General features: G+C 46.3%; 1 protein-coding gene across 2 annotated transcripts in view; it reads right to left on the reverse strand.

Moving 5' to 3' along the window:
- Nucleotides 1-14,719, reverse strand: part of FAM120B (family with sequence similarity 120 member B) — a 981,159-nt gene that overhangs the window by 923,312 nt on the left and 43,128 nt on the right. For both annotated transcript variants that reach the window (XM_085612026.1, XM_085612027.1), the window contains exon 2: nt 5,381-6,436. In XM_085612026.1, coding sequence (XP_085468152.1) covers nt 5,381-6,400 — 1,020 coding nt within the window. In that variant the 5' untranslated portion in view covers nt 6,401-6,436. The remainder of the gene's footprint in view (nt 1-5,380; nt 6,437-14,719) is intronic.

A 14,719-nucleotide genomic window follows, 5' to 3' on the forward strand; every position in this document is an offset into this window, starting at 1 on the left:
AAGTAACTGATGAGTGTGTGTGCCGTCAGTGTGTGAGTTTTCAGATAGCACACTCCGGTACAATACAGAAAGGCTACAATACTGAAGAATACACACAGATTGAATCTATGTGGTGAATGTATGTGGGTCTGTAGTGGCACAATGCATGGTGGTCACTGTGCTGGACAGTTCTTTTTTTAAATAAAGTTTTATAAAGCACGAACAAGACCAAAATGTTGGTGTCAGAGCGCTGTACAACCTAATAAATAGCATCAAATATACAAGGAGCAAAATATAGAATATACAGCATGAAAAGATAATACAAAGGGACATAGTGAAAACACCAGCAAAGAAATCAAATTGGTATGGAAAGTCGCCTCAGATAGGAAGGAGATTATTCAGTAGTCTCATTTTTACTTTGTGTTTTAAAAGAACGAATGAAGGGATGGTCCTGATCTCTGGGGAAGAAGAGTTCCAAATTCTTGGGGCAATTCCTGAGACAGATCTCTTATAGTTTTTCTTTTTTTGAAATTTTGGGGGTTTCAGCAGTAGGGAGCATGTACTACAAGCAGCTCTATTCCTTCCGGAGAGCACCAGTTTCTGAACCAGGTAGCGAGGAGTGTCGTGGTGAGGGCTTTGTATGTCATGCATGCTATTTTTAGGTGGATCCTAGATTCATAAGGTAGCCAGTTCAGAGAGTGGAGGGCGGGGGTGATGTGATCAGTTTTCTTTACGCCTGTGATGAGCTGTGCAGCAGCATGGAGGGTAGCTAGTTTTATTTTCGGTAGGCCAACAAGGGTAGCATTCCCTTAGTCAAGTTTGGAGATCACGAGAGCCTGAACCGCCAGCTTGAGTTCTGCACTGGGCCGGAAAAAGACTTTGGTTTCCTTAAGACCTGGAGATGGAAATTGGTTGTGGAGCTGATGTGATTCATCATGGTGAGGTTGTTGTCTAGTGTTATTCCTAGGGATTTTGCTGAATCAACAATATGTGGGGTACAGCTCAAGGCGGTGAGTAGTTGGAGCCAGTCTTTGATGTTAGAGGAGGAGTTGGGAGGCAAGATTAATAGGAATTTGGTTTTGAGGGCGTTAAGTTTGAGGTGGTTAAGTGTTAACCAGTGTTGAGTTTTGTTCAAGATGTTATTGTGAGTGCTGATGTCGTTAGGGGAGGTAATCTTCATGTACAATTGCGTATCATCAGCGTACAACGTACATATGGTAGGAGATGTTGGAGTGTTTGAGGATTTCAGTCAGGGGTTCGATGTTCCATGTAAAGATTAAACAGGGAGGGAGAAAGGGATGAACCTTGGGAAACGCCGACAGTGACCGGTGTCTGATCGGATAAGTCATGATTGATTAGAATTTGTTGAGATCAGTATGTGTGCTGTGAATATACACTGTGTGGAAGTGTGTCTGCAATGGTACATTATATGGAGGACCAGTTTGGAAAGCCCAGGCCTGCCTGCAGAAGACATGAGGAGTACAGGAATCCCCCATATTTGTGTATTACTGCACTGCTGCACTCCTGGGAGCTGGGTGGAACAGTGATAGATCACAAAGAAGGGACATGTACACATCTCAGAAAAAAGATGGGGCTCATAATAGAATCATAAAGAGTATGGTTGGGAGCCCAATATTAAGCTTTTGATGCACTTATCAATATGGTTAATTTCCAGGTATGAACTCCAGTCACTCCCATGGTGTTGTGGGACAATCGGCTTCAGAGTCTTTCCTGTTGTGACAGGCAGCCTTTCAAGAGAGAGAAGGTGTATACACTTCAACCAAAGCAGAACCCCAACATAAAACTTCAATGACTCAGACCCTAGATCACATTTGGTGCCTGGAAATGGATTATAAGAAGGGAAGGTTGAGAACCCCAAATGTGTCCTCTGCTAAGCAGCCAGACAGGCTGTGTGAGAATAGAAAACTCTACAAGACTTCTGTCTATGAGCAGGACTAGGCCTGCCAATCTCCCTGCTGGGTGAGGGGGACATCACCCAGGGAATGCAAGACCACCTGCCATGGAGCCCGAAGCACCAGCTCCTGCCTGCACCAGTGTGCCCTGTGAGGAAGAGGATAGAGTTAGAGGGAGCAAGGTCCAGTGGAGGGCCCTACTGAGAGGACTCCTTGAGCAAAGTGTGAGCAAATGGCTGTACAACAACCGAGCCATAGCCTGTGTGCAGGATTAATTTGGCAACCCCGGTATGCCAGGAGAGGGCCACCGTGGACTGAGCCGCGCATTGAGCATCATGCGGGAAGTGCCAAGCCTGTACTACCTTGCTGCGGTGACTGCTGAAGTTATTGCTACAAGCACACTGAAACTTGTGAACACCTTAGCTGCGACCCCCATATGCTAGGAGAAGCTGCCGTGATATGGAGGATTGCACCGGAGGAGTCTGCGCTTGAAAGTACCTTAGCAACTCCATATGCCAGGAGGAGTTGCCAATACCAATTTTGCCAGGAAGTTCAAGCCGTTGCCCGGGAAATGACTAAGACTGTGATCAGTGGGTCGAGCCTGCACAGCGAGAACTGCCCCTGACTGACCCCCCGAGGACTGCAGAGGGTGCCACGGAAAAAGCTGCACCATCGCTGGGTTCCGGTCGGAAGCTGGAAGACTGAATCCCCTCATGAGGGGGAAATTGACCTAGTGCGTTTTCAGGGCTGGCAGCATCGCCGATCAATGGGAAAAGCCAGCAGCACCTCTCAAGAGAGAACTTACGCCTGCCGGCTGCTGCGTACACCATGAGCAGCCTCACTTTTCCAAACAGAATCTGAACTCATGAGTGCCCGCTCACTCGCTTCAACGTTAAATGCTTTCCGTGCTGCAGAAGCAGATAAGGCTTGAATTGGGCATGTGGGGTCCTGGGGGACTAGCTTCTGATGGTGCTGCGGCACCATAGACATTTGACTAATTCCTAAAGAGTCAAAGGAGAAAGCTTGAGTATGGCCTACTATTAGCAGGAATAAACCCAACCACATTAAAAGGAAAAGGGACAGGAATTTGGCTGACAAACACTGGAGCCCTGTCCTCAATGGGATTGTGTTGTTGCTTACGGACGTTGTTCTTCCTTTGAATGTGTAGAGTTTGAAATAAAATACATATTTATCTTAGAAAAGCAAGTATTTGACTGGACATTGATGTATTGACATTACTGTGTGTACTTTGAGTTATCAGTCATGTTGACTAACCTGTATCTACACTTTCCTCAACTCCGATCCCCCCCACCCAAGGAAGGTTTTATTGCTCATCCACAGCTACCACTGAGAGCCAAGTGCAGAAGGGGTACTTGGCCATGTTGCTCAGGATCCATAGTAGGTCAGCCCCTGAGACATCAGGAGTAAAGGGCCTCAACCACCGTGGCTGGACACAGTAGCCCCTGCATGCCCAGTGGCCCTCTGAAAGGAGGATGTAGTCTATTGTCTAGTAGGAATCACAAAGATTTAGCCTTTTTATCAGTAGAGGAGTAATTTCCACTTAAGCAAGAGATACGAGCCAGACTTGTGTCAGAGAGTAAGCATAGGAAGAAGATATTACAAAGAAATCAATTTGGATGTTACGAGAATGAGTTTGTGTTATGGCATGCACAATCTGATTTGATCCACGCATTTTGCAAGAAATGATACATTTTCAAGAGAGTTTAACCTTAGGTGGTGCAGTGTGCCAGTATTGTATTGCTGATAATTGATGCTACAATTGTTTAGGAAATCACACAGGTGTGCCATATAAAGATTAAATAGCATTGGGGCGAAGGTTGAACCTTAATTTTCACTGTGAAGGGCTGGGGTAGGAAGGAGAGCAGTGGTTGTCTACGAGTGTTTACATTTCCGGTTACAGAATTATGAGAAAAAATTCAGTGGCCTTTAGCATGGTGTATAGCAGTATAGTATGTTGTGGGGTACTGAATGTTGTGAGAAGGTCTATAATGACAAAAAGACAGAGATGCCCTCTATCTAAAATCCTTACGATATCATTCACTACTCGGAAAGGAATAGTTGGTTTTAGTTCAGTTACCTCACCTAACACCTGAATGAAGGTCATGTTTAAGGTTAATTTCTGAGATAAAATATTTCAGATGAGGTGCTACACAGTTTTCTATCAGATTTTCTTAAATTGGTATACTTTCTTGCCCTGTTTATACACTCTGCTATCAATCCATGATCAATGGAAGTGTTACTGTGGTTAAGTCAGACTTCATTGAGCTGGGGACAAATTTTAGTTTGGTAAAGAAGCAAATATTGCGTCTTTGATGGTGGATGATTATAAGCAAGAATCTTTTTGCTAATGGATTTGAACACCGACCACCTGGCAGTAGATTTCTGTTTTATTTCAGTTTACTGGCATTCAGACGCTATGTGAAGAAATATTTTGATGATTTTGTAGATCATCTGGGTGAAGATTTCAATTTGTTACATTTGTCTTTTGAAGCCAGGGACTTGCCGGAGGACATTACATTGCTTCTATAGCAATTTAACAAACTTTTGTATAGTTAGCTTGGGTACTAGGAAAGGCCCACTGTGCGCACTATTATACATGCATTCTTAGCTTGTGCAATGTCCACCATAGAGTTCTGGTCACCAACAAGTACCTTTCAAGTCCCTCTAGCTGACTGGTCAAATTCTATAAGGAATCCTCCTAGGTGATGTCATTTTTCAAAGATCTCCTTCTCGCAGTAGCAAAGGAACCGCATGTTGTATCTATTCCTAAAGGTAAACTCCTTCTATTGCATCTCTAGGCATAGGATTGCCAATTGCTTGAAAATTATTTAGCACCTAGGAGACTCGAACAATGACAATTACGTTTTCCAAAAAATATTACACTTTTGATTAGAAGTTTCCACCCATAAAGAGGTTCTTACTTCTTGTTAAAGGTCAGCTTAAACACAAAGATAACAAATTATGAAGACATGGGTGGACCAGGCAGAGGGAAGTGAAATAACCTTCACTATCGGAAATTACAGATTATATCTTATGAAAACAACACACACAGACCTAAGTCAACTTAATTAACTATACACTAAAAAGCTGATACATTATCAACATGCAACCGTATCTTAAGGTTCCACTTGTGTTGCTAAGGAATGTTACGAGCCTGGAATTCCAGGCTCTAATATTGTCCTACTCCAGGAACAGTAGCTGCATAAGGGGTAGTCGCCTTTGACTAAAAAGAAGCTCTTTTATGCTTCATCAGGTTTTCATACATTTTGGAGAATTTAACCAAGTCATATGAGAATCTGGAAAAGTACCTTGAGCTAAAACTTTCCATCACTCTTACATGTTGTCAATACCAAAAAAATATGATAAATTTAAACAATAAAAATGGACTGCATAAGCCATATCTCAACAAGGCATACACAACGGTAAATTAGAGATTTAAACTCCTGAAATAAATTTTTCCACTGTACCTGCAGAATCTCCTGGTCCACGCAAACAGTAGTTTCTTGCTCATCTGACAATTCTTGGTGCTGGGAGACACTAGGATAAAGCCAAGGAGAGCTTTGCCCAGGCAGGATATATGCCTCCATTGCCTTGTAAAGCATCCTTCGGTCCAAATCCCTGGGAAGTATTTCATCTAGCACTTTCCACCCTTGATGAGATTGCGGGACATGGGATATAAACTCTGCCACGGCTGCAATTGTACTCGCCCTTTTGCTGCGGCCATAGCTGTTGGTCTGACACGTTGTGGAGCATTTACTGTGAAACGTTCTAAGCTTTCCCTCTGGCATAACATCGTTGCCAAGAAGACAAGCAAAGAGAGGAAGGTCTTCAATGTGAAGCCCAAGAAAGCTACACAGCTTTTCCTGTGAGAACATACATGTGACAAGCTGGTCCAGGCGCAGTTGGTTGACTGAGAAGTAGGGGACAGAATTAAAAATGAAATAGTCTGAATCTTCTCCAAGAATCCCCAAACACTTATTCTTCAGTCCATATGCAGCCACCTCGTAGTCGCCCTCTCGCTTGGAACACATGACTTCCTGATCCAAAGACTTTAATGCGAACCGAGCAAATGTAGATATACCGGATGGAATGAAGAACATGTTTCTCCCAGGCTGCTGTCCACGGCTCTTGATGTGCTCGAATATTTTAGCTATTTCCATGTTATTAGTAAGTCTTCGTCTTACCCACTCATCCCTTTTTTTCTGCTCAACTACTCCATCAACGATAAACACCAGTTTGATACCAGCTGCCCTGAAAGCTTCAATAAATGTGCTTAGGCTCAAAATGAATTCCTTCCATTGGCCCCCATGCACCCACGCCTCAGGTGTGTACCAGTACCGGAGGCAGCACATGGCATCTACCACAATGGTAGGTGTCTGGCCAGGATTCGCAGCCATGTAAGTTTTTGCCATTTCTTGCAGGTTCACAGTGGTAAAGGCATCGGGGCAAGAATTTTGCAAAAACGACTGTAACCCTTTGATACCCATGTCTGTTCTTTATGTAAATCGATTTCGTGAAAACATCTGGAAATACAAAAATAGAAAGATGTGAAGAGTATTAGACCTTACTGCACATTATCTAGAATTTACTGTAAATGGTGAACAAAACTTTATTAACTGTCATTTATAATAGTTTGCAATTTTTGACTTAGTGAACAAAGTAAGGGGAACAATTCCAAACTGCTGTCATTTTAATATCTTGAAAACAAAGAAATAAAAACATTGCTCCGTTAAAACTTTAATTACCAATGATCGCAAAAATGTACAAGTAACTAATGGTTTGTGTGTTACATGGTATTATCTATCAAGCGCACGAAAATAAATGTGGAAAAAGGCAATCTCTCACTCCCTGGATGTTATTGACCCATCTTGTTAATTGACACTACGGCCAAAATCCTTGGGATGGTAATCTACAACAGAATCAAAGAATGGCCACTGGCTGAGTCCGTTTTTTACCCCTGTCAACATGGTTTCAGGAACAATGTGGGGACAATTGAGCGCTGCCTAAAATAAAATCTGGTTTGGGGAAAATAGGCGGTAGCTAAACAAACTCCTCTCTATCTTGCTGTTATGGACTTATCATCAGCATTCGACTGTGTAAGTCGGTCCGAACTATGGCACACGCTCATTGCACAGGGTCTGGACACAGCTTTAGTGCACTTTCTCACCTACCTGCACAAGCCTATGAAGGCAAGGGTTTGCATCAGAACACAGAGAGAAGTTACTGAATACACTGGCATTCACCCGGGAGTGAGACAGGGGTATGTGTTAGCTTTGCTTTTATTCATTTTATACATTAACAAGCTCTACTTCTTTTCAATGCATATTACCCCTGATGTCCCAAAAATCAGAGGCAAGTTGCTACCTATACTTCTCTAAGCGGAAGACGCAGTGCTCATGGCGGGAACCCCTAGGGCCCTACGACAGTTGGTGTTTGCTTTTGTTAATTTTATGGCCTCACTGGACCTGCAGACACATTTTACAAAATCTCATATTATGTTGTATGGCCCAAATTGCAAACAACTTCCACTTTATTTCACTTGGTTCCAAATGCCTGGGCAGTATTAGTACCTTTCCGCCCCTTGGGGGTTATCTTCTCTGCTCGTGGTACAGCCCACATTGTGCAACTTCGAAACAAACTGTCTATGGCAATTGGTTCTTTATGCAGCATTCCACAACCAGCAGGGGGTGGTTCTCTTGCCCCCTTGTTACAAATATACAAGTCACAATTTATTCCTATTGCTGTGTATTGGGCGGAGGTATGGGTTTCTCGCACTGAGAGGCGATTCAGCTGGAAAAGAATAGATTCTCTAGGAAACTCTTGTCAGTCTCCATATCATCATTGCATTTTATATGTCATCAAGAACTTGGGCTTCCTTATTTGTTAGATCGGATTAAAGCCTGACCTGCATTACTGTGGCTTGCACTCTAGAAGAATGCGGAGGCTGCCTTATTGAAAGATATTATATTGGACTGTCTTTCCCTTGATACAGGGCTTCACATCCCTTGGTTGGCCCATGTGAAGTCCAAATAAAAGAAAGATCGGTATGTTTTCTGACTTTACGGACCTGCTAATTTGTAATAGCCTAAGCAAAAAGAATGTTGAACAAGCACTTTATAATTTTGAGCACGCCCGACAACTAGCGGAAGTGGAAAGGGAAACCAATGTTGCTGCCTACCTAAACCTGATTGCATGTGATTGTTCCACAAACTATCTTTGGTGTGCACGCGGCCGTTGGAAACGTTCCTTATTATTTCGTTTTAGATCAGACACAATACAATGTCTGTTATGTTTCCCACTGGGCTTCCCGTATAATCGTGATTGGAGGTCCTGCCCCTGCGATGATGTATCCAGCCAATCAATGCTATTTTTTTTTTTAAAAAATGCACATTTTATGTAAGGTACACCAGACTCTTTTATAAAAAAAAAAAAAAGAATTCTCATAACAGAAAATGTGGGCCTGCTTTTAGACTTTTACTTTAATTATGAAGAATGATGAAGGTATACTGCACATTGGGGCCTTTTTAAGAACTGCTGTACAATCCTGCAGTTCTATGTTGTTTAAATCTTATTGTCAATATTGCCATAGAGTACGTAAGACCATGTCCGACCCCTGAGATTTTATTATGACTGACCATCTTTGTACAACTGCCGGATGACATAATGTTTTATAAATAGTAAATTATTTATTTATTTCCAATGAAGTTCTTTTTAACTTGTAATCTAATTCATCAAAATGTTATGGTTATATCATTGTAAATGTTCTCATTATCATGTATTTCTAACTCTCCGCTTGTTATTTAATTTGCTATGATGCTGTTCTTTTATGGGTTCTAAGCTACCCGAATAAAGTTTATGAACTGAACTGAACTATTGCCATATGGTGCTTGTTTTTATCCATTTTCTCTTGTATTGTGTTCTCTCATTTTTTATGGCTTAAATGGACGCTGCTTGCATCTAAATAAAGTTTTTTTATTAAATGTGGCAAATGATGTTGCGAAAGTGCGTTGGAAAGTTCCCACCAAGAGTCTGAACATGCACCTCACACGCTGCAGGCATTTTTCACACTGTTTTGCTAAGCAACAGCCCATACCATTATAATCACATCACACGTTCCCCATAAGTTGTGGCTGCCTGAGGCGTTTTACTCTTTCATGGCACTACCACCTTTCACAGATCGAAACCTGCAGCCATTTGGGAGGGAGGTAAAATGTAAACTCAAGTTACATGAAAAATTAAAAGATTTAAAGCCTTATAGTGTAAAAATCATTTTCTTGTACTGGATTGCTCCTTTTGTGGTGGATCCAAGACCGGAACAAATTTGGTTTTTGCATGGTTAAGTAAAACCGAACAGAATCCTCCAGTGGTTAAGATGAATTCAAGGATTTCCACTAGTCACTTTTTGCTGATATTGGCCAACTATCCAGAAAAAGTGTCCTTTCCCAATTAGATACCCTGATGTTTACTGTGAAAGGAGAAAAAAATCTTTCTTATGGAAAGACACTCACCCACTCTAGTAGTGGGATGCTTAATCATCGGGTCTCATTCTGGTCCTTAAAAAAAAAAAGGATGGGCATGACCATATTCCAGGGAGCACTTTTGATATTATCATGGCCGGGTTATCTAGAATAGATAAAAACAAACCCACAGACGTAGGTTTCCCTTTATTAGTGGTCTGATTGGGTATTGATTAAAATTATCTCGAAGGGGGGTAAGGTTGTTATGGTGCTAACTTTGTCCTCCACAGAGCATACCTCACCCCAGCACAAATCAGACAATACTTTCAGTCAGAGACAGCCGCCTGCCCGAGGTGTGGAGAACGGGAAGCCCACATATTGCACATGTTTTGGGAATGCCCCACCCTGCCCCCATTCTGGGAGGAGGTAATACACGTGGTAGAGGACTTCATTTAAAGGGATGGTTACCACACACCCCAGACCACTGCTTACCAGACTGGTGCTCGAACGTTGCATATATGCTGGCCAAAGGAGAAATCACAAGGAACTGAAAGTCATCAGGGGGCCGAGGGTGGGAACATGGGAGAGGGAATTGAATAAATGGGTAAGCACAGAAGGGAGACTCCTCCTGAGAGAGGCAAGTAGGGCCATACGCACACTCGCCAAGGCAAGGGTGTGGGAGAGACTGGTTGCCACACTGACAAGGGTCGGACAAGAAGCGGAGGGGACCTACTTCTCGCAACCTGTATCACCTGACCGGGGAGAAGGGGAACCAGGCACGACAGAGTGAAAGTTGGCCAACCCCCTATACCTAACCACGACCACGTGCTACTACAGATGTTTAACAGAGGACCACACTGCGAGAACATGAGACACTATCACATAAAAGCGGCAGCAACTCAAGGGGAGAAGGGGAGGTAGAGGGTGGGGGAACAGTACAAAGTTGTTGAAGGGAATTAGAATTGTATAAATTCCACTTTACATATATTACATGGTACCAGAGATGTATGAGAAGCAATTTCCTTAAAACCTAATAAAATCTGGTTTAAAGAAAAAAAAAGGATGTTATGGTCCTATGAATCTGTAAATAGAGGGGGCTACTTTGATACTGTAAAAAGGGACAGGGTCAAAATATGAGAAAAAGACAGAAGTCCCTATTCGGAAGCCAAATTTGGCAAAGTTCTAATTTGATGATAGATAGTGTACTAGAACGACTCTGAAACAAACAAAGACAATCAAGGATAATGTGCCCAGACAATTATTACAAATAGGCGATTTTTGCAATAATGTTTTCATGTGCCAAGAGTGATAATGATAATAAGAAGATACATAAACTCAAAATTCAAATTATAAAATTTATTGTAAACAAAATATTTTTATTCATGCAGATAAAAACAATCTTTACAGTACATAAAATTAAAAACTCATACTTCCCCAGGAAGTAACAGTGTACAATTAATACTTTAAAAAAGGAAAACTAAAAAAGTCGACGCAGCGTTTCAGTGAGTACTCTTTTTACTCTTTTCTTCACCTTCTTCACGACAAAAGTTTTCACAAGTGTTTCTGAGTGGCAAAAGACATTATATTAGAATTAAAAAATGTGTGCACGACGGGGAGGAGCCTAGCGCGCAACCAAGATGGCCGCGTAGGTGCGAGGCTCCCGAGGACCTCCGCAACCTCCTACGATTATCCTGAAATTATCCTGCCCTGGATGAGGGGACTATGTTGGTGAACCTGAGCTGAGGTGGCACCCGTTTCCCGCTTCCGAATCGGACCTCGGATACCGGAGTGAGCACCGATTGAGGCTTGCGGCCTTCCCCTCGCCGGACCCCGGATTTGCGCTGTGGGGTGGTCCAGTGACAAAGTGAACAACAGCGGCAGGCAGGGCCTGGCGACTCGCGTACCCCGCACTTTCGCTTTCGCTTTCGCTTTCACACCACCTTGTCGTCTTTGCGAGGTTGGGTCGCGGAGCCCTTGGTGTTGGTGTGGCCTTGCTGGGAGACCCTGCCTGCCTGCGGGCTGTGATCCACCCCGCTGCTCTGAGGGGGCCCCCCGGAGCTCGTGGCCCTGCTTTCCTGCCCTACACGACGTGGCTGGTGCGACTGGGAGACTGGTGGCCATGGCCACGAAACAAGATGGAGACCGGGCAAAGACCAAATCGACCCGGCGTGGCGCCGTCCATCAGGCCAACAGTATGGACCGCTATACCCTCCAGAAGGGATCTCCCGATGGACCGCGCAAGTCCCCTGAGAGCCCTCCTGATGCCCCAGACCTGCCCGCAGATCTGACTCTGCGAGATGTCATGGGCGCCATTGCCGAGATGAAGGCCTCGGTGGGCCAGCGGTTTGATACACTGGCGCAGAAGATTGACTCGGTCCTCGTGGATGTTGGCCTGGTGAGAGCCGATCTTTCCAAAACCAACGACCGAGTAGATTCTTTGGCCCACACCGCATCGGGCCTAACGACAGATGTGGCGGCCTTGCAAACAGAGGTGCGCCGGCTTAGTCAGGCGAGTGCGCTTATGGATCGACGCCTGGAGGACTCCGAGAGTCGGGCACGGAGGAACAACATTCGCATTATCGGGGTGCCCGAGGGACGCGAGGAGGCGGCGGCGGATCTCTTTGTGGAGGACCTGATTGCTACCCATCTCCAGCCACGGGGGCTGAGCAAATTCTTCGCTGTGGAGAGGGCCCACAGGGTTCCCGGGGGAAGGCCGAAGGTCGGAGCCCCTCCGAGACCTCTCATCGCCCGGATTTTCAATTTTCGGGACAGAGACGCTATCCTGCAAACCTCCAGACTGCGTGGACCGGTCAAGCTTGACAATATGGAGGTTAATTTTTATCCTGATTTCACCCCAGCGGTCCAGAAGCAGAGACTGAGCTTCCTAGGCGTCAAACGCCGTCTTCGGGACCTAAACCTCAAATACGCCATGCTTTTCCCGGCCAAGCTGCGTGTGGAGGTGGATGGTCGCACGCACTTCTTTGATCGTCCCGAAGCGGCCGGGGACTGGCTGGATACTCTGCCCGGGGATCGTGATCGGGGGGGGCGGGGGGGGGGGCGGCGGGGGGAGACGGCACGCAGGATCGGGACTGAGGGTCTAATATTGGGCCTCACTCTGGACGAAAATGATGCCACTTTCGATTCTGCGTCAGTTTTTGTAAGTTCCCCTCCTATGGAGGTTGTGTTGGGTCTATTGGGGGTTCTGCCTCCTCCTCTAGGGGGTCTAGTTAGTCTAACTATATATGGGGCGACAGGCACACTGCACGTTGGGGGGGCTGTTCGGGCTCATGCAGGGGTGCAGGGAGGGGGGAGTTCTGTTGGGGTGGGTGGGTAGGGATGGGGTGTTGTTCGTTTTTATCACAAGGCAAACGTATTTTTGTGTTAGTTCTAAAGTGCTCTCCGGGGGACGAATGATGGCTTCTGTATATGATGGGGGGTAGGGAACTAACTTTGTTGTCTTGGAATGTGAATGGACAGGGGGACAGGATCAAACGGGGTGTGGTCCTACAGTTTTTGAAGCGAATCTCGCCCGATGTAGTCTTTCTGCAGGAGACACACCTCATTGGCAACTCCTTCTGCGCCATGAATCGGCGTGGCTATCGCCTAGTGGCTCACTCGGGCTTCACGTCCGGCTCAAGGGGTGTGGGCATCATGGTGAAGAACTCGCTCCCGTTGAAGATTGATGAGGTGCTCCACGATGACAGGGGACGTTACACGGTCTTGGTGGGAAGACTGGAGGGCAAAGTGGTTGTCTTTGTGTCAGTATACATCCCACCGGGGCTGCAGTCGACCACCTTTGCGGACCTTGGGCGCCTTCTCCTTGGCCTTCCGGGGGGGCTTTTGGTTGTGGGGGGGGATTTTAATGCGGTGGTATCTGGGACTGTGGATCGTCACCCCCCTAGGGACCTCCCCCGGGCACAGGCGTGGCTCCCCGGCCTCTTGGATACATTTGGATTAGTGGACTGCTGGCGTTTAAAACACCCCACGCAGCTGCAGTACACTTTCAATTCGGGAGCCCATGGTAGTCTCTCACGACTAGACTATGTCCTTGTCCCGGCGGCCTATGTTGGGAGGGTGGGAGAGGTGCGCCATTTGCCACGGGGTATTTCGGACCACTCCCCGCTCCTACTGCACTTTGATGTCTTTCCGAGGGGTGAGGGTAGGGTGGTCCCAATCAATCCTTGGTACCTGCGCGGCCCCACCATTCGCGCTGAATTGATTAAATCCCTTCAGCGATATTTTGATGAGAATGTGGGGTCCGTGCCTTCGGCTGTACCGCTATGGGAGGCCTTCAAGACAGTACTCCGAGGGGAGGCCCTATCCCTTATTTCCCACGCCCGGAGGCGCGAGCGGGAGGAGGTGACCCGGATGGAGGCTGAAATAGCCGAGTTGGAGGGTAATTTAGAAGGTGGGGTGACGGATGCCGCATTACATGTCCTCCAACTCAAGCAAGCGGCCTATAGGGCCCTCGTCACGGAGGCGGCCAGGGGCCTCAGTAGAGAGCAACAGGGGCGACTGTATGATGTGGGTGATAAGGCTGGTAAACTTATAGCGTGGTTGGACAAAAAAGAGAGAGCGAATCGTGTGGTCCCGCTGATTGAGAAAACGGATGGTGTGTGTGTAACTGAGCCAGAAGAAATCGTCTCCTGCTTCGCGGATTATTTCCGTGGGGTGTATTCCCCGGTGTCTCCCTGCTCGGAAATGGATTCCTGTGCCCTGCTCAGTGATATCGCGCTGCCGTCCCTTTCCGGGGATGACAGGGTGTCGTTGGACGCCGCTCCCACCTCCGACGAGATCGCCCTCGCCATACGCTCGGTCGCTTCCGGCAAGGCCATGGGTCCGAATGGTCTCCCTATCGAATTGTACAAGTTGCGACCGGATACGCTGGCACCCCACCTCCGGGCTATGTTCCTGGCGGCACACTCGGTGGGCTCCCTCCCGCTGGACCAGCGTCTGGCTACAATCGTGGTCATCCACAAGGAGGGGAAACCTCGGGACCGGGTTACATCCTATCGGCCCATTTCGCTACTGAATGCGGAGCCCAAGATTCTCGCCAAGGTACTGGCCAATCGGCTGGTCGGCGTGGTGGGCGATTTGGTTCATCAGGACCAGTCTGGCTTTATTCCCCATCGCAACACAGCCCTTAATCTGCGGCGTTTGCACGGTGTGCTCGCACGTGCCCCGTTCATACGGGAGCCGGCCATTTTGGCGTCCTTAGACGCCACCATGGCGTTTGACACGCTTGAATGGCCATATATCTGGGCGATGCTTGCGAAGTTTGGATTTGGCCCAGGGTTCATCAGTTGGGTCAAATTGCTGTATTCGGGCCCATTGGCGCAGGTGGTGGTG

This window comes from Triturus cristatus, chromosome 6, assembly GCF_964204655.1.
Source record: "Triturus cristatus chromosome 6, aTriCri1.1, whole genome shotgun sequence".
NCBI lineage: Eukaryota > Metazoa > Chordata > Amphibia > Caudata > Salamandridae > Triturus > Triturus cristatus.